Source organism: Canis lupus, chromosome 11 (assembly GCF_011100685.1).
Source record: "Canis lupus familiaris isolate Mischka breed German Shepherd chromosome 11, alternate assembly UU_Cfam_GSD_1.0, whole genome shotgun sequence".
In the NCBI taxonomy this organism is placed as follows: Eukaryota; Metazoa; Chordata; class Mammalia; order Carnivora; family Canidae; genus Canis; species Canis lupus.
The window spans coordinates 54,179,082-54,205,991 of record NC_049232.1 but is presented as its reverse complement, the minus strand read 5'-3'; the positions used below and the strand labels follow the sequence as shown (position 1 = coordinate 54,205,991).

The 26,910-nt window shown below is 44.0% G+C and overlaps 1 protein-coding gene and 1 long non-coding RNA gene across 4 annotated transcripts in view; one reads left to right on the top strand and one right to left on the bottom strand.

Moving 5' to 3' along the window:
* The window catches only part of FBXO10 (F-box protein 10), a 63,072-nt gene that overhangs the window by 23,994 nt on the left and 12,168 nt on the right, over positions 1-26,910 (top strand). For 2 of the 3 annotated variants that reach the window (XM_038552867.1, XM_038552865.1), the window contains exons 2-5: positions 13,834-14,424; positions 17,641-18,474; positions 21,500-21,649; positions 24,108-24,244. In XM_038552867.1, the coding sequence (XP_038408795.1) occupies positions 13,840-14,424; positions 17,641-18,474; positions 21,500-21,649; positions 24,108-24,244 (1,706 nt within the window). In that variant the 5' untranslated portion in view covers positions 13,834-13,839. Of the gene's footprint in view, positions 1-12,502; positions 12,630-13,833; positions 14,425-17,640; positions 18,475-21,499; positions 21,650-24,107; positions 24,245-26,910 lie in introns of all 3 variants that reach the window. The other variant, XM_038552866.1, reaches the window with a different exon arrangement.
* LOC119873949 lies at positions 15,999-25,142 on the bottom strand. The gene is made up of 3 exons (XR_005367010.1): positions 24,950-25,142; positions 18,731-18,831; positions 15,999-16,216 (listed from the first exon to the last, which is right to left on the bottom strand). It is a non-coding gene; the product is annotated as an uncharacterized LOC119873949 (long non-coding RNA).

Genomic DNA, 26,910 nt, shown 5'->3' with positions numbered 1-26,910 from the left:
CTAGACAGCAAAGCAAAGCTTCACTTTGAGTGCCTCACATTGATCAGAGCCCTGTACAGTCCTCTAAGTATTCACTCCCAATTTCTCCTTTGCTGAGTCCTTTTCCATTTCATGCCCTTTAGATTTCACCTGGCAAGGACTTGGTCATCAGACTTTTTTTCTCTAGTGATCTCATCCCATCCCATGACTTTAAATGTCATTTGGATCTCTATTCAAATGTCACTTCCTCAGAGACCTTCCTTGATGACCCTATCTAAGTGGCACACATGTTCATGCTCAGGTACATATGCACACCCCTTAGCCTGCTTTATTTTCTCCTTGCAGTATCTGTTATTTTTTAAATTTATTGTCTCTAAAGGTAGGGACTTTGTCTTGTTCACTGCTTGTCAGTCCTTAGAACAATGCCTAGTGTGATAGTAAACAATATATTCAGATTTGTTAAATAAATGATTATTTTTCTTTGGAAATTCTTGAAATGCTCATGAAATGTAGCAGGACAGCCATCATGAACGTGTTTACATATGAGGAAATGGATTCAGAGGGGTTAAAGGATTTGCCTCAAGTCACAAGGCTGTGAAGCAGTAGAGCTTGCTTGTTGAGACTCAGGTCTTATGGGACTCCTGTCCCAAGAGGGTGGCCTCTGCCCCTCCCACTAAAGCTGGGGACACCCTGTGGCCCAGAGGGTTAAGAGTGCCATACAGAAGCTCTGAGTTCTCACACTCTTGGGAACACACAAAGGAAACAGCTTGAGGCCTACCTCAGGCCCTGGTCCCTCATCCCAAACAAGTTCCCACTTTGTTTCTCCAGCTCTTTACAGGCTCACACTCCAGGTGCGCCAGCCCTAGGGGACATTCGTTACTTTTAATTCCATAGTTCAGAGGCCTCAATGGGAAAAAGGAAGGGCAAAACTTGAATACATTTTTTTTCAAGTGTTACCTGGTTATAGAAATCCCTGTTGCTGCATAGATCCCCATGGATTAGTGTAAAGATATAGTAAATAAAGCCAAGTGGAACAACAGGGAGTGTGACAGTTGAATAAAAGGAAATCCTCTTTGAGTTCGGAGGGTCCTATGTGTAGAATTGTCAGCCTCATTCTAGATTCAGCCCATGGGGTGTTGCCAGATTTGGGGACATGTCCAAGTTTGGAGGAAAGAAAGCTCTGAAATGTGGAAAATCCCCTGCTGCCATATCTTCCTTCCCTTGACAGGCCTGCCACAAGACCCTTAGCTTTCCAGGCACCTTTGCCCCAAATCCTCTGGAGACCCTCACATCATCCTGAGGGAAAGAAACTGTCATTTAATATTTGCGGAGTTGTAAGTTTCTGCTCACTGTTCTACCTGTTGTGGATGGATCTTGAAATAGAGCTCTGATCAGGCCACTTCCCTCCTGAGGAATCTACAATAGAATACAAGCTTCCATTGTTCACATCCAAGGCCCAAACCAACATGCAACATCTATAAGAGAGCAGAACTCTAGGGACTCCAAGGGAACAGAACTGAAACCAACTGAAGAAGGAGCTAAGAGCTGGATTTTGGCTCAGTTTTAGGAAATATACCAAAGTTGGCTGCAGACAAACCATGGAATGGGCCATCTCAGGGTGTCCAGGAGCTTCCTGCTAGTGGCCTTTAGAGGTTCACATGCTCTATAAGTCAGGAAGGGACAGGTTATACTGTAGCAACAGTCCTCAAATTCTTTTTTTTTTTTTTTTTAAGATTTTATTTATTTATTCATGACTGAGAGGCAGAGGGAGAAGCAGGCCCCATGCAAGGAGCCTGACGTGGGACTCAATCCTGGGCCTCCAGGGTCACACCCCAGGCCGAAGGCGACGCTAAACCACTGAGCCACCGGGGCTGCCCAGTCCTCAAATTCTTAATGCCTTAACCTGAAACAAAGGATTATGTTTTATGTATGATGTGTATCTATTTTGGGTTAGCATGGGGACTCTACAAGAGTAGCTATTGTCTCAAATGTTGCCAGTTGCTATGCCAGAGAAAAACAGAGCTCTGGTTGGTCTTGCCTAGGCAGTTAAATCTTTAGTCAAGAGATAGCACACACCTCTTCTCAAAACTCACTGATTAGGGATCCCTGGGTGGCTCAGCGGTTTGGCACCTGCCTTCAGCCAGGTGTGATCCTAGAGTCCCAGGATCAAGTCCCACGTTGGGCTCCCTGCATGGAGCCTGCTTCTCCCTCTGCCTGTGTCTCTGCCTCTCTCTCTCTGTATGTGTGTGTGTGTGTGTGCGCGCGCGCGTGTCTCATGGATAAATAAATCTTAAAAAAAAAAAACTCACTGATTAATACTAGCCATGTGCCCCACCCAACCACTGGAAGGGCCAGTACAATCCTATCAGGTATGCAGGAGGGGAAACTGGGACTAGTTGCTGAAAAGCACTAATTCCCAGCACAGTGAACATTGGATCTCTTCTTGGTTGCAAAAATCTTCTGGGGTAGTATCAGGGTCTCTAGTTTATATATGAGGAAACCAAAGGCCAGGGCTTAATTAAGTGACTTCCTCAAGGTCTCATACAGCATGGTCCAAGTCTTCTGACTTTGAGATAATACAGGGAGGTCCATATCACCAAGAAGGTTGAAAACTGAAGAGAGTCATTCATTGAGGATGCTACATCAAAGTGTGGAAGGGAGACCCTTTTCATGCAGTCACCAGGGAACTTGATAAGTATGCCGATAATTAATTCCACTCCAGAGAGTCTCATTCTGGAGATCTAAAGTGGGAGTAGGAGCAAGCCCTGGGTAATTCTGAAGTAGATGGCCAAGAGCCATGTTTTAAGAACCACTGTTACAGAAATCTCACCATGCCTGGTTTAAAAATAGCCTGAGCTCTGTAAGCTGCAATAGTGCTCAATTCTTGCTATCCCAGGCTGTCCATTTCCTATCAGTTGTTTTCTCATCCCAGTATCCCCACACTCCATAAGGGCTATATTTGCAAAACAAATGAACTAAGGAATAAAAGGATTTTTTATTCTTTAAATTTTTTATTCCCAGTTGAATTTTAAGAATTTCTACATGGGAATTTTTATATGGATGCAGGAAACTTGAGTGGAGAGTGAAGGTCCTTGAAACTGTATTTCTATAGTAAATTTACATAAGTTTGCAAAAATGAGATAAAAATTGGGGTGGCACCATGATGGAAATTCACCTCTACCTATTCATTTACTTAAAAACACCATTAAGCATGTACTTGGTGCAGGTATTAAATGGTGTGTTTGGTTCTTGCCATACTCATACTTCAGTTGTAGTGGCCCAGAGTATTCCTTATTGATGGACTGCTAGAGTAACTGGGAAACTCTTCTGGGACAGAGATTGGCAGTGCTGGGTGCTGTGCAATGTCATATGGGGCATACAATAGGTTGGCTGGGTCAAACACATAGTGAACAAGGTTCCAGTCAGCAGTGAAGCAAGATGCATTGGTGGTTGTAATTTGGGTAGTTGTGATTTGGGTCTCTTATATCCTCTGGAGAATTAGAATAGTGACCATTAACAATAGGTCCCAGAGAAGGGCCCTATTGGGCAGACCTACCAAAGGCCATATGGAAGTCTCTCACCTGAAAGGCTATGTGGGTTAGGTCCCCTTAAGGTTAGTGGATTCACTCACATACAGCTATCAGAGTTGTCTCCTGTAGAAAGAACATCCTGGTTAAGGCATGTCGGAAAGTATACAATTTATGATGCTCTCAGGAAAAACAGCAGAGTCAGAGAAGCTAATAAATTGGAAAGTAGGAGATAGAAACAAAGAGAACAAGGAGCCTAAGAAGTCAAAGCTCTTAAAAAAAAAAAAAAAAACTCCTTTCAGATGGCGGCAGTTGACCCTTGTTAAGAGGTTACCCTTTGGTGGGGCACCTGGGTGGCACAGTGGGCTAAGCATCTGCCTTCAGCTCAGGTCATGATCCCAGGGTCCTAGGATCTAGCCCAGAGTCTGGCTCCCTGCTCGGTGGTAAGTCTGCTGTTACCTCTGCCCACCACCCTCCCCAACCCCACGCATGGACTCTCTCTCTCGTGTGCCCGCATGCTGTCTCTCTCAGGTAAGTAAGTTCTTTAAAAAAAAAAAAAAAAAAGAAAAAAAAGGTTACCCTTTGGGAAGAAATGCTTGAGTGGTTGATAATTTGTCTACTTTCATATAGGAACTAGTTTTGGTTTTGTTTTTTCACAGAGGAGGGAGGGGCAGAGGAAGAGAGAGAGAATCTTAAGCAGGCTCCACACCCAGTGAAGAACCCATTATAGAGCTCAATCTCATAACCCTGAGATCATGACCTGTGTGGAAATCAAGAGTCAGATGCTTAACCAGCTGAGCCACTCAGACGCGCCTCATATAGGAACTTGTTAAAATGAGGATAATAGTGTTCTTCTGGTGTTTTTAAATTGAAATGCAAAACAATAAGGAAAAAAAGAAGTGAAGCAAAGATAACTAGGAACGTATTATAAATGAGCTCCTTTTAATAGGGAGATGAAAAATTTAGACAGGTAAATGTAAACTGTATGGGACATATGATGGTCTTTATGTGGGAGAAGGAGGTTGAATCTGAGCTAGTCAGAAGAAAGGAACCTTGTGAAGGGTTGGGACTAGCTAGAAGAAATGTGATATATGAAGTCACTAAATTCAGAGAACCTTGTACAGGTCACCAAGACCTTATGGAGAAACAGCAAAGTAACATTTTATTATTATTATTATCATTATTATCTTTTAAGTGAGGTGTGCCAAAAACAGAGTTGAGGAAAGGTTCTAATTAAGACTGAATTACATCTAACCCCCTCAGAGTAGCCCTGGCATCAGAACTCCTTTCTTATGCAAATGACATCCTAATAAGAGCAATAGTCAAATTAGGAAAAGAATAATTAGAGCCACAAAAGATCTGGGAAGAAAGTTGAGAAGGATTTGGAGTACAAGATAGGAAGCTATGAGAGAAAGGAGGAGTTATGTGAGAGTTAAATATAGAAGAGTTTGGCCTACCAGAAGTACTGCCGACCTGTTTCTTTTCCAGTGACTCTGGTCAAGTCAGTTGTGGGTAATACTAAATCATGTAGTTAAGTACAGTAGATGTACTTATTGGCATCATTTCCTGCAAGAACCTGGAGCATAGGAAAAACCAGAGTCACACTCATTGTATCTGCGAAGAGTGGACCTGGTATTAGAATAACCTAGGGTGTATCTTCTCACTTTTCTGTTGCTCTGACTAGTTGGAGTAGAGAAGGGGATCAGCACCAGGTACTGAACTTTCTGAGATCAAAGTATCCAGTCCCTATCTCCAAAGAACCCCACAATCTGATAGAGGAGCCAGGAATCCATTGAAAAGCCTTAGAAACAATGACCAAACCTAGTAGAAATAAACATCTCTAATACACTGGTTGTGGTATTGAAATATGACTTCCAATTAAAGCAATGAGGACAAAAATAAGCTCAACTGATTTTTGACAAAAGTACAAAAGCAATTCAATGGAGAAACGATAGCCTTTTCTACAAATGGTGCTGGGACAAACAATCATAGGGCAAACAAAAACAAAAAAACTTCAAATTAAGCCTTACATCTTAATCAAAAATTAACTCAAAATGGATCACTAATTTGCATGTAAAAGGTAAAATTATAAAACTTTAAGAAAAAAATCTTCAGGATCCAGAGCTAGGTAAAGAGTTCTTAGACTTGACACCAGAAGCATAATTCATTAAAGGAAAAATGTCAGAAATGTGCTAGAGTGGTGGTAGCATGAGGATTAACAAATAGATCCATGAAACAGAATAAATCACCCAGAAATAGACCCATGCTACTGTTATTTGATTTTTGACAAAGGTACCAAAACAACCCAACTGGGGATAGTAGATTGTTTTCAACAACTGGTGCTGGAATAACTGAATTCTCACATAAAAAAATTTAATTTCAACCACTGCATCATACCATAACAAAAATTAATTCATGATGGATCATAGATCAAAATGTTAAAGTCAAAATCACAACACTTTTAGAAGAAAATATAGAGAAGAATGTCAGGCATCTGGGTGGCTCAATTGGTTAGGTTTCTGCCTTCAGCTCAGGTCATGATCTCAGGCTCCTGGGATTGAGCCCCCACATCCCACTCCCAGCTCAGCAGGAAGTCTGCTTCTCCCTCTCCCTCTGCTGCTCACCCTACTTGTGCTCTCTGGCTCTATCTCTCTGCCAAAGAAAGAAGGAAGGAAGGAAGAGAGAGAGAGAGAGAGAAAAAAAAATATATATATATATATAAGAAAATGTCTTTCTGACATGGGAATTAGCAAAGCCTTCTCCGAAGGGATCAGTCATTTGGAAAAGGTGAGTTAGACTTCATCAAAATGTAAAACTTCTCATCAAAAGACACCATCAAGAAAAGGAAAAGATAAGCTATAAACAGGGAGAAAGTATTCCCAGACCATATATCTGGTAAAGGATATATTAAAAAGTCCTACAATTGAATATTAAAAAGACAAGCCAATTAAAAAAATAGAAGATGTGAACACACTCCTGAAAGATACATGAATGGCAGTAAGCACATGAAAAAGTGCTCAACATCATTAGTCACAAGGGAAGTGAAAATTAAAACCAAAATGAGATGCCATTGCATACCCACCAGAATGATAGAAAGACCAACAACAATAAATGGTAGTGAAGTTGTAGAGCAGTGGTATTTCTTATACGTTCTTGGTGAGAGTGTAAAATGGTATAATTTGTTTGGAAAAAAAAAATTTAATTTGTTTGGAGAAAAGACCCAGCAGTTCCACTTTTGTAAGTATTTACTCAAGAGAAATTAAAACATATGCCCACAAAGCATTTGTATAAGAATATTCACAGTAGCATTATTCACAATAGCTTCAAATTGGAAACAGTTCAGTCTTTCCTCCATAGTAGAATCGATTTTTAAAAACTGATATATCAATACATTATACAGTGAAATAACTACTCAGCAATAAAAAGGGATGAATTACTGATACATACAACATAATGGATGAATCTCAAAAAAATGTTATACTAAGTGAAAGAGCCTTAACACAAAAGCATACATACTACGTATTTCCATTTATATGAAATTCTAGAACAGACAAAACTAGTCTGTGGTGGAAAAGTCACAACAGCAGTTGCTGCTTGGGGTTTGGGGTGGGAATTGACAGAAAAGTAATGAGGGAATATTTTGGGGTGATAGTAATACTCTATTTTTGATACGGTTTGGAATTACATGCGTGAATGCATTTGACAAGATTATCTGGATGCATCTGTGGCACATCTATACCATGGGATGCTCCTTAGCATTTTAAAGGAACAAACTAGTGATGCACACAACTTGAATCTCTAAGGAATTATGCTGATCGGGGAGGGAAAGAAAAGCCAATCTCAAGAGATTATGTACTGTATGATTCCATTTATATGACATCTTTGAAGTGACACAGTTTTAGAAATGGAAGACAGATTAATGGTTGTCAGGGATTAAGAACAGGGAAGAGGAGTCAGGATGGGATCTTGTGGTATCAGAACTTTTTGGTATTTTGATTGTGCTAGTGGATACCCAAACCTACACAGGTGATAAAAGGTAATGGTTAGAACATAATACAAACACACGACAATGAATGAGTCCAGGTGAAACTGAGGAACTCTAAAGAAGGTAATAGATTATATCAATGTCATTATGCTGGTTGTGATTATAGTTTTGCAAAAGGTTACCAGTGGGAGAAACTGAGAAAGTATACAAGAGGTTTCTCTGTATTATTTCTTGCAACTACCTATGAACCTACAATTATCTTAATAAAAACTTCAATTAAAAAATATCTTAGGGGCATCTGGGTGGCTCAGTTAAGTGTCTGCCTATGGCTCAGGTCATGATCTCAGGGTCCTATATCAGACTGCTCAGCAGGGTGTCTGCTTCTTCCTCTCTGTTTGTTCTCCCTCCTGTCTCTCTCTCAAGTAAATAAAATCTTAAAAAAAAAAAATAAAATAAAATAAATAAAATTTTTAAAAAATTTCTTACATGTCTGATACCATGTCTGGGCAGGAAATGTAAAAACTGAGCCAGGAACATCTTGACATACCACATGGCAAGGACACTTATCAAAAATTACTGAGGCTGTGTCAAAATGACTGAGGAACCAAATTGAGGTTCAATTTGAGCTTCAATAAGAATAGCAATTTCAAAGACTTGAAACCTGTAAAATATATTTAAATACATAGATTCTCATAATACACACACATACAAATTGCTTACCTTCAAAGAATCACAAAGACAATTCATTGTCTTGAGACTTGGGAAATGAAGGCCTTTCCTAAATATATGGTACAACTGGGTAACTTTAAAGAATAGATGAAGAGGAGCATCTCCTAATATAATTACTTCATCAAAAGAATCCACCAAATGATACAGTTAGAGTTAGTACCATTTTGTTACCTCCAGGTGAATTAATGGATCCAGGCAATGAGTATCAGTGGACACTAACATCAGAAAAGAGATGGCCGGACTTGTGGACATTTTCTGATAAAAACATGCAGTACCACTTGTAGCCTTGCTAAAGGGATCAAGACCTGAGTCTCATCAGGCCTCTGGATCCAGCTGCCAATGTGCAGAAGAGACAACAGGGCAACAAGGTGAACTCTCCGATGAGAAAGCATGCAGTCAGCAAAATTCAGACTGAGAAACTGGTCAGATTGTTGAGGTTCTTCAACAGACAGCTTGTAAAGAAAGGAAAGGGATGAAATGGAACCCTGTGGATGGAATGAGAATCGAACACATACCAAGCTAAAAACCTGAGGACAAAACTAAATCTCTAGAACCTCAGGTTGCATACTTAGGTGATAAAACCACAAAGAACCAAGGAAGTGATTACTACAGAAACAGGAATATGTTTTACCTTTGTGGGGAGGATTAGAGTGGGGCACATGGGGAGGCTTCTGGAGTAGCTGGCAAAATTCTGTTTTCTAATCTCGGTAGTTGTTAGTAGGATGTTTGCCTTATAAAATAATTCACTAAACTGTACATTTGCTCTGTGTACTCCATTTTCATTTACACTGTAAGAAGGCTATGATAGAACTAAAGTAGTTGTGGGAGGCCGGAAGAGGCACTTGACGTCTGAGGAGAGAGGATGAAGAAAGGTCCTTTGAGCAAGGTGCTATTGGGAGCGCAAGGGTAGGTGGGGTGGAGGTCAATGATGAGGCTAGAGAAATAGACCAGCACATGTCCTGTCATCTGTACTAGGTTTTCTTTTGGAAGCCATGGGAACCATTGAGGAATTCTTAGCTGATATATGGCATGCCCACATTTATATTTTAGAAAGCTTCCCTTGGTGGCTGTGTGTGAAGTGGATTGGATGGAGGAGGCGGGACTGGTTCCAGGGAGACCAGTTGAGAATCTGTGGTAATCCAAACTAAAGACAGTGAGGCCAGGAACAACTTGGTGACAGGGGAGAGAGGAAAGGATTAATTTGAGAGTGCTTAAGGAGGCAGAAACACAGGATGTGAGAGACTATCTGGGAGAGAAGAAGAGAGAAAAGAAATCAGGAAGGTTTCCCTGGTTACTGACTAGGGTGGCAAAGTGGAAGATGATGGTACCATTAACTGAGACATGGAGTATAGGTGGTAGAGCAGGCCTGGAGAGATGATAATCTATACGATTTTTTTATACGATTTTTTTTAATTGAGATAAAGTTTACATACAATAAAATGCACAGAACAGAAGCACGCAGTCCAGTGAGCTTTTTTCAGATGTGTTTATCCATGTTACTAACACAGCAGTGAAGATGTAAACATTTCCTTCACTCCTGAAGTTTCCATGGGACCCCTTCAAGTGCTATTCTGATTTTTATCACCGTAGATTAGTCTGTTTTTAAACTTCACCCATACGGAATCATACAATATGTTGTCTTTTGTGGCTGGTTTCTTTTCCTTAACATATCTTTGTGGCTCACCTGTCTATTGTATATATATCAGCAATTCATTCCCCTTTACTGCCGAATAGTATTGCATTACATAAATATACCACAATTTGTTTATCTTCTCTTCTGGTGATGGACATTTGGATTGTTTTCAGTTTTTTGTTTGTTCTGCTATTATGAATAAAACCTCTGTAAACATTCTCATAAAAATGTTTGTGTAAATACACATTTTCATTTATCTTGGGTAAATGTCTAGGAGTGGAATTCCTGGGTCATAACATAGGTGTGTGTTTAATTGCAGAAGAAACTACCAAATAGTTTTCTAAAGTGATTGTAGTATTTTATACTCCTACCAGCAATGTATGAAGCAATGTATGTTTGATGCTTTTAGTGTTTTTTTGTTTGTTTGTTTAACCATTGTAGCGAGTCTCTCATACACACACATCTATCTCACTATGGTTTTAATACAAATCAAGCAATGAATAATAATGATGTTGAGCATCTCTTCTTCTTGGCTGTTTGTTTTTCTTTTGTGAAGTTTCTTTTCAAATCTTTGCCTATTCTTTATTGTATTTTTTTTTATTATTGAGCTATAGGACTTCTTGATATAGTCTCTCCTATATGTACATTGCAAATATTTTCTCCCATTCTTTCACTTGTCATTTTCTTAATGATGCCTTTTGATGAGCAGAAAATTCTGAGAGACCAATTTATTTTTTGTTTTTTAGGATTAGTGCCTTTTGTGTTCTCAGAAATCTTTGCCTATCCTGAGGTTGCATATTTTCTTAGGTTATTTTTTTAAGATGTATTTATTAATTATAGAGACTGGTGTGTGTGAGAGAGAGAGGGAGCCTGGGGAGGGGAGAGACCATCTCAAACAGACTCCCTGCTGAGCATGAAGCCTGACACAGGGCTCAATCCCACAACCCCAAGATCATGACCCAAGCTGAAATCAAGAGCTGGATGCTTAGCCAACTGAGCCATCCAAGCATCCCTTATGTTTTCTTCTAGAAGCTTTATAGATTTTGTTTTTGTATTGAGGTCTAAAATCAATCTTAAATTTTTGAATATGGCTTATATCAGAAGTTCATTTTTTTCATATGGGTCTCAAGTTTTTCCAGCACCATTTGATGAAAAGGCTTTTGTTTATCCATGGAATTGCACTGATATTTTGTCAAAAGTCAAGTGCCCATATACATATTAGTCTGTTTCTGGACTCCCTTGTAGCTGGCGTGTTGAGGGAGCCTAGATATTGGTGGGGTTTGTTTTTTGTTTGTTTGGTTTTTTTTTTTTTTTTTGAGTGGTAAATAGTATTCTAACAGGCAGTTACGTTATTGCCAGAACCCTTTGATCCTATCAAGCTTGCCTTTTTTCTTCTAATTTGAATCTGTTCCCGTGACATATCCTTTCTGAGTCTCAGTGTGAACATTCCATATTCTGGGCTGGACTTCCATTATCTCCCAGGTCTACATGATCTTTACTATCACCATTTACCCTGTAACAGGCGATCTCCACTAAGTCTGATGAAGGCATGCTCTGTGCATGGGCAGTCCAGCTCTGAGCCAAGAAACGGGCCACCCACCCCACCCTGCCTCACAGATTCCAGCCATTTTTGAGCATCACAGAACTATCTGCCTGCTCCGTGAGACTGCCACTCTACTTGGGTGCCATCTCCCTACCCCACAATGAGAAGGTGCCCCCGAATGAAAACTAGAGCAGTTACATGCTCCCCTATTGTATTTCCCTTCTCTCAAAGATTACGGTCCTGTGCAGTTTACTCTTCGGTGCCTGAAAGCATATATTCGGTCCAACTGTATAGTTTTCATGGCAGGAGGGAGAATCTAGTTCCAGTTTTTTTGTAATGCCCTAACATGAAAATTGAGGTTCAGTTTTGAATATAATGCTGAGTTTTTAGTATCTGTGGAACATCCCAGGATAAATGCTCAATAGGCATTGGTTATCTGTATGTGGAAGGCCTGAGAGAGACTATTGGGCCTGGAGATCTGGATTTTATAGTTGAAGCCAAGGGAATGGATGTGATCACCTAGCTATATTTACCTTCTTAGGATAGAGAAGGAATAAAAGAACCATTTTCTCTTGAAAAGCCTGAAAACGTATAGCTAAAGGAGGAGGTGAGGAACAGGAGACATGGCTATCACGGAGACCACTGTAAATAAAGCAGTGTTCGTTTGGGGGAGTCACAGCTACCAGGAGCCCAGCCTTTGCTTTGTAATGCTTACCAGTCCAGAGCCTAGCTTTTCTTCAGTGCTGTCAAGGACTTAATAAAGTCATACTAGGTGATCATTACAGAAAAACCTATGTAACATGGCCCTAATACTAATCTGTGGAGTTAAAACCAGACCTGTCATGATGAAGTCTAGAATTCTTGTAGACATAAATCACACATTTGTGCTTCTGGCCTTCCTAGGCCTAGATAGCTGACAGGTATGATCATGATGTTCATTAAATGGAGAGGAAAACCAAAACCTTGAAGAGGTTAACAACTTGATTACAGTCTGTTGTGAAGTCTGCCCTATTTCCAATTTTAGTTTCTAGTTGTCTAGAGACTTTATAGGGTTTCAGACTTGGAAGTTGCTCTAGGTCATCTAACACAGTCCCCTTGTGTGTTAGGTGGGGAAACGGACACTCATAAATGAGAGGTATAAATAACAGAAATTCAATGAAGCCAGCTTGAGCAAAAAGAATTTATCACAAGAGTACAGAGCTAGCTGATGGAATTCAAAAGGCAAAGATAAAGGTGAGTTTTGAGCATGGGCTGGAGCTGTGACCTGGAGTGCTATAGAGAAATTGGGATGGTTTCTGCCCTTCTCTGCTTGTTTCTGTGTCTCTGACTCATTCTTCTCTCAATGTAGACTAGCTGCTTCTGCCCCACCCCACCCTTACCCCCCTGCAAAGAAAATGGGCGTTGGCAACTTTTCCTGAGTTTTATAGCTTTAGGAAAGAAGCCATTCATTATCTTCCATTCAGCAAAGAAGTCAACCTGATTCTAGAATTGCAACTCGTATTCCCCTGGAGAGCTCAGTGGCCCAGTTGGAGCCATCCAGAGTCCAACTGTTTGCTGCAATGGTCTGGGGTAGTATTGTCCTCTGACATGGCTACCAGGGGACCCTGCATCTCTAAAAATGTAGATTGTTGGTGTGGGGCAAAAAGCAAGGGGACAGATGGCTGGGCAGCCAGTGGGGTAGGTGTTTAAGACAGTAGGGTTGCATCAGTAGCAGAGCCAGGACCAAAACTCACAGCCTCTGATCCCGCATCAGTCTTTCCTGAAGTTTCCTTACATGAGAAAGCAATGGTAATTATTTGATCTGGCAATGAGGAGAGACTGACAGATGGACACTCACTGTCTCAGTTCATTTTCCTCTTGGTACGAAGAAATAGAGGTCCCTTCCTTGGGAGTCTAGGGAATCCAGAGCTCTAGGACTGTAACAGCTAAAGGTGGGTTCCCTCTGTATTAGTTCAGAATCTTAGTTACAAGTCATAGAAACTCAAATAAAAACAGCTTAAGCAAAAAAGGTCATTGAGGTACCCTGTAGAATTGAAGAAAGAACCGAAGATTCCAGGGCAGCTTCAGGAATCTGGAATCAGTACCACCAGGACACATACACGTGTGATCACTTACTTTTTCTCTTTTTCATTTTTCATCTTTCACCTCCTCACTTCTGCTTGGCTCTGGTACCGCAAGGTTTTCTCCACAAGTGGGAAGTATGGCTGATAGCAGATCAGATATAATGTCTGATCAAGAGAAAAGAGAGTCTTCCCTGCTGACTCCAGGTAGAAAAGTCCCAGAAGAGGATTCTAGTTGAAGGGATAGAGTCCTATGATTGGCTGTGCCTTGTTTGCTTGCACACTCTTGGGGTCAGGAGAAGGCAGGAAATATTTCAAGAAGGGGAGCTGTAAGCAAGGTCAGCAAAAACCTCTCTGGTTTTATGTCTATCCCTCAGGTGACCATGGAGGCTGGCGGCCTCCCCCTGGAGCTGTGGCGCATGATCTTAGCCTACCTGCACCTGCCCGACCTGGGCCGCTGCAGCCTGGTTTGCAGAGCCTGGTATGAATTGATCCTCAGTCTCGACAGCACTCGCTGGCGGCAGCTGTGTCTGGAATGCACCAAATGCCGCCACCCCAACTGGCCCAACCAGCCTGATGTGGAGCCTGAGTCTTGGAGGGAGGCCTTCAAGCAGCATTACCTGGCCTCCAAGACCTGGACCAAGAACGCCCTGGACTTGGAGTCCTCCGTCTGCTTTTCTTTATTTCGTCGGAGGAGGGAACGCCGTACCCTGAGCGTTGGGCCGGGCCACGAGTTTGACAGCCTGGGTAGTGCGTTGGCCATGGCCAGCCTGTATGACAGAATTGAGCTGTTTCCAGGCGTGTACGAAGAGCAAGGTGAAATCATCCTGAAGGTGCCCGTGGAGATCGTAGGGCACGGGAAGTTGGGTGAGGTGGCCCTGCTTGCCAGCATCGATCAGCACTGCTCCACCACACGCCTGTGCAACCTTGTCTTCATGCCCGCCTGGTTCTCACCCTTCATGTTCAAGGTGGGTATCCACATCCAGATGGGTGGCCTCTTCAGTCCTGACTTGGGCCACTTCTCAGTGGGTTTGTAACCCCTTTGTTGTTAAAATTGGGAGTTTTTCGTTACTCCTAAAACACACTCCTCTGACCTCTGCACCAGTTGAGAAACGGGTAAGGGATCAGTAACGATCAACATTCTACTTTATTCCTGGAAAGCTATATTAAAAAATAAGTCGAGGACTCAAGACCCAAACTGCTTTGTACTTCTTCCCTTCCACACTGAACGAACTGGAACCCCAGGTGAAGTAACTAGGTGGGAAAGCCAGGTCCTGGAGTATGCCACATGGTGACAGGAAACAGAACACCTCTTGCCCGGACTTAGCCAAAGCCAGGAGAGGCTATGCAGAACCAATGACCTTTAGCACGTTAGCCCCACCTTGTGGAGGAGGGTCAGAGAAGGTCAGGCTTTTACCAAGGGGACTGGGGAGAGGGTTAGGAAATACCAGCCCAAATTAGAGAGGGTGACAAAACATGAGAAACACCTAACTCGGGGAAACAAACAAGGGGTAGAGGAAGGGGAGGCGGGCACTGAGGGGGGCACTTGACGGGATGAGCACTGGGTGTTATACTATATGTTGCCAAATCGAACTTCAAAAGAAAAAAAAAAAAGGAAATACCAGCCCAACACTTAACCTTCTAGGAACACAGAATGCAAGCTGTATTCAAACCAAAGGATGTATTGACATGTTGATAACTCCTGGCAGCAGAGTTTGCAGTTTTACATTGCCTAGAAACATAATATCTAGACTTCAAACCTGGTCAGTAATAATTATATCACCACTGTTACTACCAAGTAACAACAAATTGTCTCTCAGATTTGTAATAATCATCATACTACAGTCATTTACATTGCACTTACTGGGTCCCTGGTATAGCTTTATAGCCATTCGTAAGATGGGTAGTGCCATCTGGTTTTATAGATGAACATAATGGGACTCACCAAGATTAAGTGACATGCCCAGGTCTCAGACTTAGTAAGGGACAGAGCTAAGATCTAAAGCCTGTATTCATAGGTGACTATCCGTCTCTGACTTCATTTGATCCCCACAACAAATATTTGTGGTAGACAGTAGACGTGGAATCCCCATTTTTAGGTGGGGGTACTAAAGCCTCAGAGATGCTAAGTAACTTTCTCAAGTGGATAATTAATGAAGTTAGAACTCAAATTCTAGACACCTGGGTGGCTCAGCGGTTGAGCCTCTGCCTTTGGCTCCAGGCTTGATCCCGGAGTCCTAGGATCGAGTCCCACAAGGGGCTCCCAGCGTGGAGCCTGCTTCTCTCTCTGCCTGTGTCTCTGCCTTTCTCTCTGTATCTCTCATGAATAAATAAATAAAATCTTAAAAAAAAAAAAAAAACTCAAATTTTAAGTACTTTTGAAATTACCTTGTGCTGGATTTCTTGGAAACTTAAAAGCCTGCTTTTTAGGCCCAGAATGTTTCAGAAGGACTAGTGAACAACTCCTATGCTGATCTGCAGACCCAGAAGAAGAGTTTGATTCGAGACCCTTCATGTTTCATACGACATTTATTCTTAGAGTAATATGTTCGAGTCAGCCTTTCCTCCTTCAGAAGGGCAGCCACAGATCCCCATGGGGTGGGGCCTGGCATATATTAGCACCCCTTGAAAACAGGACAAGGGGCTAGGATGACCTTGCCTGTAAAATGCAAAGGCCAGGGTGATTCCACAGTGGTTTTCAGTGACTTCTGAGGACAACCCCAGCAATGGTTCTGCACCTCCAGAGAACTGGTGTTCCATCTACAGAGGGGACCAAGTAAGGGAAAATAGATTTAAACTGCAGCAAGGAAAAAGCCATAAGGAAGAGCTTATAGAGGTTAAGGCGAGTGAGTAAGCTCTGGGCCAAGCTCTCCGGGGTGCTCACTGCCAGAGAATGTAAAAACTGTTCAGGGGTGGATGTGTCTGGATTACTCACTGGAATCATGAAACACTCCCTCATTTTATGGTTCAAATCCATCTGATGGAATTTAGCGTGAAATCCGGAAACAGTTCTTTTTCAGGAATATAGAGTGGCTGGGCTTCTCAGCCATGCCTGGGAGCTAAGGGGCTCAGGTGAGTGGTGCTGTGGGATTCAGCTCTTCCCCACCCCAGAGGAGTCTCTGCTCTTTGTGTCCCTGACCCCAGGTAATGGTAGCTAATTTTTAGTGAGTGCCAACTCTGTACCTGGCTCCCTACCTTGTTCTTTGTTAGCTGGCAAGCCCTCTAGTGCAGACAAAGAGCCTCAGAGAGATGAAGTCCAGCCCAAAGTAACACACTTGAGAGAGGCAGAGCTGAGGGGTACCCCATGCAGTCAGACCCCAGAGCCCATCTTAACTACCGCTCAGCACTGCCCGGCTGTGGCAGGATACCTTGTCCCCCTCTTTAGGGACAGAGCCTGCTATCCTTTGCTGTGCCACCCCCCACCCCCCATAGCAGTTGCTACACAGGCTGGACTCTTTCCCAGAACCTGTGGCTGGGCCTCCCCTGCTGCCTGCCCCCGCCCGGGCAGGGCTCAGCCCCTCCTGGCCTCTCTTATATCAACCCTCAGGCTTCTGCCTGGCTCTGTCCTGAGTTCAGATGCCAAGCTTGTGCAATGTGGGGTGCTGCAGGGCTGAGAAGATGGTGAAGGTGCCTGAAGGAGTGAGACCTAGCAAGTCACCTCACAATCTCACACTTCCTTCGTGTAACCGAGACACCAAGCTGGGACTCCCTCATCCTTCAGGGGGCACAGTAAAATTGTGCTCAAATCCCAGCCTATTCTTGTGTTTGTAAAAGTCCAAAGCTCTCCTTGTCATTCCTGATCATCCCTAGAGCAACACTCACTCTCCTGGCTCACCTCTTGTGTTATTACCATGTTGACTTCATCTCACCTAGCGTTCCCTCTGAGCATTCAACTTCCTCCCTCTCTCTTCTCCATCTTCACCCCTCAAAGTTTATATTCTCACTAAATTTGGATTGGAAGGAGGGAAAGGCAGGCAACTCCAAATTATCCTCCCTCTGATGCAGAGCAGCTTCCTATCCCTGTGCCCCTGTGTGGGGGCTGACACATGCCCTTGGTGGGACAGAGAACAGGATCAGCAGGACAGATGGCCTCTCCAGCTCCACCCTCTTTAAAGAGCAGTTAGAGTACTGACTAACAAAACAATTATCCCTGTTTTATCTATTTTCTCTTTTTTATTCCTCAGACAACATCAGGTCACATCCAGTTTGACAACTGCAACTTTGAAAATGGGCACATCCAGGTCCATGGCCCAGGGACCTGCCAAGTGAAGTTCTGCACCTTCAAAAACACCCATGTTTTTCTGCACAATGTGCCCCTGTGTGTCCTGGAAAACTGTGAATTTGTGGGCAGTGAAAACAACTCCGTGACTGTTGAGGGCCACCCATCAGCAGACAAGAACTGGGCCTACAAGTATCTCCTAGGGCTTATCAAGTCCTCACCCAGCATGCTTCCCACAGAGGACTCTGACTCTCTGATGTCCCTGGACCTGGAGAGCAGGGACCAGGCTTGGAGTCCAAGGACCTGTGACATTGTCATTGAAGGCAGCCAAAGCCCTACCAGCCCAGCCGCTACCTCCCCAAAGCCGGGCTCCAAGGCTGGCTCACAGGAGGCAGAGGTGGGCAGTGATGGGGAAAGAGTGGCCCAGACCCCAGACAGCAGCGATGGAGGCCTGAGTCCTAGTGGTGAGGATGAGGACGAGGACCAGCTCACATACAGACTGTCCTACCAAGTACAGGGCCCACGCCCTGTCCTGGGGGGCTCCTTTCTAGGCCCACCACTTCCAGGAGCGTCCATTCAGCTGCCTAGTTGCCTAGTGCTCAACTCCCTGCAGCAGGAGCTACAGAAGGACAAGGAGGCCATGGGCCTGGCCAGCTCTGTGCAGGGCTGCCTCATCCGCAAGTGCCTCTTCCGGGACGGGAAGGGAGGCGTCTTCGTTTGCTCCTATGGCCGAGCCAAGATGGAAGGAAACATCTTCCGGAACCTGACTTATGCAGTGCGGTGTATACATAATAGCAAGGTGCTGTCATGAGGCTCACTCTGCAGACATGTGAGGCATTACTGGATCACTAAGAACATTTTGATTAATGAGAGGGCTCCTGTGGCTATACACAGGAAGGCTTTGGTGGTGTTATTTTGCTTTTTTTTTTAATCCTCTTTTTTTCAGCTTATAACACACCCTTGCCTTATGTCTGTCATCTGATTTGGACAGAGCAGAAATTATTCTTCCCATTTTACAGAAGAGGAAACAGGCCCAGAGGGGAAATGTGACTTACCCTGGTTCGCACAGCAAGTTAGTGACAGAACTGGGACTAGAACCCAGGTCTTCCACCTCCTTTCACTATGTCATGCTGCTTCTCAAACATGTCCCCAAGTCCTAGGAGAAGGGACAAGTTTAGCTTGGATGAGAGAAAATTGAGGAACGCGTGATCACTGGCTTTGATCCACACTGGAAAAGGCTTCCTAGAAGAGGTGTCTAAGCTGTGAAGGCTGAGTTGAGGACAGCCAAGGAATGGAATGGAGGGGAGGAACAAGGTTGGAGGCAAGATCAGTGAGGGGCAGTGGATAATTGTGGTCCAAAGGTGGAAAGGAGGGGACAAGGCAGCCTGGAAAGGTAGAAAAGAAGGCTTTAGGAAAGAGTGGTCAAAGGTGTGAGGCCTAGGTTTCCAACCTGAGTGGCTCAGGCAACAGCAGGAACATGGGAGGTAGAGACGGGGATGCTAGGTTTGTGGCATTTCTGACATCCAGCAGAGATGCCATCTAGTTACCTGGATCTGGAGCTTTGGGGAGAGATGTCCCCTGCCAGACAGACTTGGGAGCAAGTTGTAGTTGGGAGTCATGGAAAAGAAATGACGTTACACGGCCTTACTTATAGCCCTTTTACACTATTGCCTCTGGGGGCTTTTGGCAGGAATTAGGCAGCCTATAAATTCCAAGTGAGTCTCTAGCAAGGAACCTGAGAAACTAATATTCAGGATTTTTGAGTGAAAAAAAAAAAAAAGCCCCCATGGTATCTCATGCGAACCCAGCATCAGGTACAATTATATGCTAAGTGACATGCGGACAAACAGGGAGGTGTGGGCGGGGAGAACCAGGCCTGCTGAGCTGGTCCCATGCCCAGGAGCAAAGCCTTGATCCAGCGCCCTGAGGGCAGCCACCCGTCTCTGCCCTTTCCCTGGAGAGTAAGGATGGCAGAAAGAGCTCAGTTGCTTCAGATTTCACACAGAAAACTGTTTTTCTTGGTGTTTTGTGTATCTTGTCATTTTTAGTTGGAAGTTGAGTCTTGTATAGAGACTGAGGTCAGTCACATTCATGTGTGGAGATGGGCATACCTCTTTTACCAGGGCTTTAAAGGACCAAGTTTTGGGTCAGTATGGGGAGGATTGAGCTGGTTTGGATTTTGTTACGATTATCCTCCTCGTACCATAGGCTTCATGCTCTTTACCTTCTGCTTTGCCAGTAGGTTTGCCAGTAGGCGTTACTCTGCCTCTCAGAGAGGGGCCGTCTCCGTGGCCTTGCCCCTCCCAGCAGTAGACTGCTTTCATTTGTGGCTCTGCGCTGGTGGTAGGCTTTCCCTCGTGGACCTGTCTGTCCTTAGTCTTAGGTCATTGCGGTCTGTGGGTCTTGGAAGTAGGCCCTTTCCAGTGGCTCTGCCTCACCCTCAGCATTAGAGGGAGCTCTAACGATATGGGCCAGAGGTGGGTTTTTTTCCTTTCCCTTGAGAGTGACAGGGTTTGCTACCCTTCCCCCAGTTGTTTCAGGCTAGTTCTGCAGGAGAGCTGGAGAGAAAACTCCAAGAGCGCCTTAGTGTGGCTGCCTTAGTTTTCCCCGTGCTTCTGCCATGAGGGAGGCAGTCTCCAGTCTCCTGTCCTGTCCCCAGTATTTCCCCACAAGTACCTAGTGAGGTCCATGGAGAAGTGAACAGACACACCTACTCCCAGAGTTTCTGCACTGACACTGCTTCACACTTGGCCTTTAACAACTGGCCAAAACTCGTAGCTGGATGCTTAGGGGTTCGTGTGGCATTTGCATCTGTGCAGGCAAGCGTGTGCTCACATCTCATCTCCTGGGAGGTACCTGTTTTCCTTGGATTTCAGGCTTGGGTGTCCTGCACCTCAGTTCTCTCATAGGTTCAAGAAAGGCTCTGTTTTTGTATATGATTCTGTTCTTGTTTAAGTGTGGGAACAGTGAATGCTCTCATCAGCTTTCTCCATCATAAACAGAAGGCTCCTCCTTGAAACTGTACTTCTGTTCTACTTTACCTCTCCAAGACTTTTATTTCAATGAAATATAATGTTTATTAGTGGCACACAGTTTATCCTAAAGTAATATATTTTTATTAATACACAATTGTTTAAAATAATACAAATATATTCTGAAAATGTAAGAGGTGATACATTCCCTTAAATAAGCTGTGCGCTGGGATGTGGTACCTTGTTTAAAGGAGGCTTCCTGGTACCAATACTTCTAATTGTCCCATAGTTTGGAGTACCAGTGGTTTTTGCACCTCCGGATACTATACCCAAGAAAGATTCAGAATGGACAAGAATAGGACTTTGTCTTACAAAGTGAAAGAGAAGGTGGGAGGTTATTCTCAGGTACATTCTCAGGTAGGTGAATTTTAGCAAAGGCACATGTGGGAACTTGATTCCATTCATTGTAGCTGTGCCCTTGGAACCTGAGGAGATCTTCATGTAACTCCAGTCCACATACAGTGTGAAGACCACCAAATCCCATCTTCTCTGAGGATCCTTTCTGTCCCATCATCCAGTTATTCTGCTCACAAGTTATGAATACAGGGCACGGGGCCAAGCTTCGGTCCAGATTTTATTTTAAAAACCACTGTGATTAGTAAGGAGCCTGCAGGGCAAAGCCAAGCAGGGCACAGAGCTCACTTCCACCAGGTAGGAAGAGGTGGTCCTTGCCTGTGGTGGAATAGCATGAAAGGAGCAGATGGTAAGAAAAAGATTGAGGTATTCCCCAAGCAGTTTTTTTTTAAAAAAACCTGTGACAAGAAAACAAATGGCTTTCTCTTTTCTGCCTAGATTGTTATGCTCAGGAATGACATTCACCGCTGCAGAGCGTCAGGCATCTTTCTTCGCTTGGAGGGCGGAGGCTTGATTGCTGGCAACAACATTTACCACAATGCGGAGGCAGGCATAGACATCCGGAAAAAGTCCAACCCACTCATACTGGTACTTCTCCCTGTCTTCATACTCTTTTCAGAGTGGCTCTTGGTTCTTAAACCTCTTCTGAGATAATCTAAGTAAATGTTGCCATCTTGAATTTATATTGCTTCCTGTTTGCAAGTGGTTCCTGCCCTTTTCTGTGTGTCCTTATGACTCTGTCTCCTTTGTTCACGTTCTAGTGACATTGACTAATTCACCTCCCTGACAAGTCTCCTTGAAAAAAGAAAGAGGACTGGATAGCCAGGGACATTTCTAAGAGCACTTCCTCCGCCCTGATAGGCTCTGGTTGGCTCTGAGTTTGATAAGAATAAAGATCTAAGGGATCCCTGGGTGGCTCAGCAGTTTGGCGCCTGCCTTCAGCCCAGGGCGTGATCCTGGAGACCCGGGATCAAGTCCCATGTCAGGCTCCCTGCATGGAGCCTGCTTCTCCCTCTGCCTGTGTCTCTGCCTCTCTCTCTCTCTCTCTGTCTCATGAATAAATAAAAAAAATCTTAAAAAAAAAAAAAAAAGATCAATCTGCCCTATGAGACGCCTGGATAAAAAATAAAACACCAAGTTAGATCATTCTTCACTATAAATAGATATTTAGGATACTTAGTTCTGAACATTATTTGTTTCATGGATATTCTGAGGCCATGTGAGTTTGATTTTACACCAATGTGAAAACTCCTTAAGATGATAGGATACAGGACAGTGACATGAGAGAACAGCCCTTTTTTCCACTCTGGCCTTCCCTGAAAGAAACATTTCCTAGAACTGGGAAATGTGTTGGACTCCTTATGGGCTTGAAAAGATAATATCCCCCCTTATGCATAATGCTTATTGTATGCCGGATATTGTTCTAAGCACTTTGTATGTATTTACTTATTTTTGGTTTAATCTTTACACAACCCTGGGTGGTAGTAGAATTACTATCCCCATTTTATAGATGAAGGCACAAAGAGACTAAGGATGTTGCCCCAAATCCCACAGCTAGGGACGGAGCTAGGATTTAAATCCAGGCAGTTTGACTCAGGGCTGATGTTCTTGACCCATTATATTAGACTGCCCTTGCAAATGCAGATGAAGGAAAGTTCCTAACTATATTTGAAAAGACATGCCTAGCCAGCAGTGTCCTCTTTCAACCTCTTCCTCTCGCTGCGTTTCTACCACGCAGCTGGCATCCGATGCACAGCCTAGACTGAGGAAATTATCACCACTGCTGCCAGAGAGATGAGAGGAGGCTGCCTTCCCAGGGATGGAGGGGACAGGCCAGTTTAGCAGGTGGAGGGGGAAGGGGGCATTACGGTTCCGTCCTGGCTTCGTGAAAGGGTGTGGGGGATGGAAATGCCACTGCTTACGCTTCTCTCTCCAAGCTTTTCAGCCCTGTGAGGGACTTCTGTTAGGCCGTGGTTACCCAAGTGAGTGTGCCAAATCCTTCAGGAGAAAATCTGGAAAGTGAATAAGAATAGAAGAGCTTACAGTGTGGAACATTTTCAAGCAGGCAAGAACTTTGTTTTTGTGAAATCCTTTTGGAAGAGAAACTGCTAACTTCCTGGTTTAAGTAGGGAATGTATTTAGGCTGTAAATTAACAGAGTGAAACAATTTTATTATTTATTATCTAAAAATTTTGTCACTGTGCAAAAGCAGCTAACTGGGAAATGGGAAAACTAAGTTTCAGGTCTGGCTCTGCCTCATACTGTATGACCCTGGGCCTGCTTCCCCATTTGTACAAAGAGATATTCAAAATAAATCTAAGGGTCTTTATAATGCATAAGCCGCCGCCTTTAAAAAAAAAAAAAACAAGATCTTATTTATTTATTCATTAGAGAGAGAGAGAGAAGCAGAGACACAGGCAGAGGGAGAAGTAGGCTCCAAGCAGGGAGCCTGATGTGGGACTCAATCCCGGGTCTCCAGGATCAGGCCCTGGGCTGAAGGTGGCGCTAAACCGCTGAGCCACCTGGGCTGCCTGCACACAGCCTTCTGTGATCTTATGGCCCATGGAACAATCAGGCTCCCAGAGCTACACCTTTCCATGGGCCCTCCCTGCATGGGAAGTAAGGAATAGGAGTAAGGAAGCTCTCACCCCTCCTTGAAGGTGACCAGCATTGTCATGTAGTGGGGTGCTGCCCTTCCCTGAGACGTAAGCTCCCAGGCCCCCAGGTGGTGGGGCCTGGCCAGATGATTGTGTCAGTGTAGCAGGGATTAGGGGTTAGGGGGTGGTCTCTGGGGGCTCAGCAGCTTTCAGTGGCATGCCTTGCAGGCGAAGACTCCTCTCTCTGGATTTTCCCTTAGAGCTGTGCATGTGTGCAGTGGGACAGCAGCGTGGTCCATTCACTTGGTCGTATGCTAGCTAGGGATCTTCAGTGGCCTTGTTTTCTCCACTGTGTTCACCTTGGCCCTGCTGGGGGGCAGCATTTGAGCACTCTGCTTCTTGCTGGCAGGTCTGATCTGTCTTCTGTGCTGTCTCACATTCCCCTGCAGTGTAACCAGATCCACCATGGCCTTCGTTCCGGCATTGTCGTCCTTGGCAATGGGAAAGGCATCATCCGGAACAATCAAATATTTTCAAATAAGGAGGCTGGCATTTATATCCTGTACCACGGGAACCCAGTTGTAAGGTATGTATGCTGTACCCAGGCCATCCTCACCCATGGTCCCTTCTTCCCTCGCTGATCTCTCTCTTTCTTAATCCTTGGGTTTACTCCATTCAAAAACGTTTTTGTTTACTAAAACAACTGTAGAGCCAAACAAGCAAAGACAAGACTCCACGCTGATCCCACCATAGTAACACAAGCGCTTTTGTTTGCATTCCCTTCCAGTTCACTGTGTAGCCATTCTATTCAGCAGTCATCGCTGAGCCCATCTAATAATGATCACAAAGGTTAACAGGGGCACTCTGCTCCCCTGGAGCTTACTCTAGCATGGAGGACATGCATGACCAGAAGTAACTCTAGATAGAGACGGCATAAAGATTTCAACTCACCTGAAGTGTGTTCAGTTGAAAGTGGCCACCTAGGAAGCTGTGTTAAAATCCAGAGGCTACATCTGGCCTTAACACAAAGGCATGCCATGATGGATCAGCGGTGTGAGCTGCCGTCCCAGTTCTCATATGGGGCAGACTGTGATGAGTGCTACTGAAGTGCTACCAAGGAAGGAAATCATTCTACTCGAGACATGGGAAGGCCTCATTTACAAGGGGGCATGAGAGATAGAATTTGCAATATGTGTAGAACGTGTACTGTCATGGAGGTGGGGAGTGGACATTCCTACCAGAGGAAACAACGTGAGCAAAGGCAGCAGAGCACGGCAGCCTCAGGACTTACCTAATGGTACGCTGTGGCCCGAGAACAGGTGTGACACAAGTGGTTCGATATTGCTTTAGGAAAATAACTGTTGGGCAGCCCCGGTGGCGCAGCGGTTTAACGCCGCCTGCAGCCCGGGGTGTGATCCTGGAGATCCAGGATCGGGTCCCGCATCGGGCTTCCTGCATGGAGCCTGCTTCTCCCTCTGCCTGTGTCTCTGTCTCTCTCTTCGCTCTCTCTGAATGAATAAATAAATAAATCTTTAAAAAAAAAAAAGGACAATAACTGTCACAGATATTCACAAATATTGCAGCAAATATATTCTGAAGTAGTTTTTTCCCCCATGATTGTTTCATTTGCATTCTTCCATGTTGTTGCATGGCCTTGATCAGTTTTGGAAGGTTTCAGAACATTCTGTCATTTTGATAGTCCATTATTTTTTGAACCATTCCTACTGTTAACCATCTGTTTTTCACTACTATTACAGGTTATTGAAAACAGTGGTCATAGAGCTCTTTTTCCATCTTTTGCATTATTGCCTTAAGAGACTGTGTTTGTATGTATGTGTGTTATCCATTTAACACACATTTAAGTGTTTGCTCTCTGTGTATGGGGACAGTGATATAAAAAGTGTGTAAGAACAGTCTCTGCCCCATAGAATTTAGTCTCATGCTGGAGACAGACACACAAATAACCATGAGACAGACACAAATAACCAAAAAACACCAAGACGAATGCTTTAATAGGCCGTCGTGTAAGTGCCTAAGGAGCCAGCCACGATACCAGTTGAGCAAGTCAGGGAAGGGCATGAGGGGAGCTGATACTGAGTTGTGCTGAAAGGGTAAGTAGGATTTTGTGGTCAGAGGGATGGTATTCTGGTCCCAGGGGCAGTGAAATTCAGAGTATGTCCTGGTAATAAATGTGTGTCTGCCACGAGATACCCAGGAGGTTGAGTAGAAGATCAGCCTACAAAGGCAGGTTAATGCTGGGACACAGACCTTGAGATATCGAGTATGATATGCAGAGTAATGGCTCTCTTGCTACATCCATTTCCTAATCCTTGGAATCCGTGAACGTGTTATCTTACATGGTAAAAGTGATGTTCCAGATGTGTCCATCAGGAACCTTAAAATGGGGAGATTATCATGGCTTATCCAGATGTAATCATAAGGATCCTTAGGGAAGCAGGAGAATGAGCTGGGAGGAGGAAATGTAACAACAGAAACAGGTCAGAGTGATGAGGCCATAGGCCAAGAAATCTGGGCAGCCTCTAGAAGCTGAAAAACAAGAAATGGATTCCCTTTAGACTTCCCAAAGGAACACACATCTGCTGCACCTTGATTTAACCCTGTAGGATCCATTTTGGACTTCTGACTTCCTAAACAAGAAGGTAATAAATTTGTGTTGTTTTAAGGCACTACATTTGTGGTAATTTGTTAGAGTAGCCATACACCAGTCTGGGAAGTTTGGACTTTACCTTGTGGGTCCTGGGAAACTGCTGAAGAGTTTTGAACAAGGACTGTTACAGTCAGATTGGTGTCTTGTTTTTTAAAATAGAATCTCTTTGAGGGGCGCTTGGCTGGCTCAGTTGGTGGAGTGTGTGACTTTTGATCTTAGGATTGTGAGGTAGGTAGGTAGGTAGGTTGGTTGGTTGGTTTTAAAGATTTTATGTATTTATTCATGAGAGACACAGAGAGAGGAGCAGAAACCTAGGGAGAGGGAGAAGCAGAAGCAAGCTCCCTTCAGTGAGCCTGATGTGAGGACTCAATCCCAGGACCCTGGGATCACGACCTGAACCAAAGGCAGACGCTCAACCACTGAGCCACCCAGGCGTCCCAGGATTGTGAGTTTTCCAGCCCATGCTGGGTGTAGAGATTACTTTAAAATCTTTAAAAAACTATGACAGAATCTCTTTGAGAGTATAGGTTGTGATGTTTATGTTTCTTTGTGATGGAAGGTAGGGACCTGGGGGAGGGTTTTGA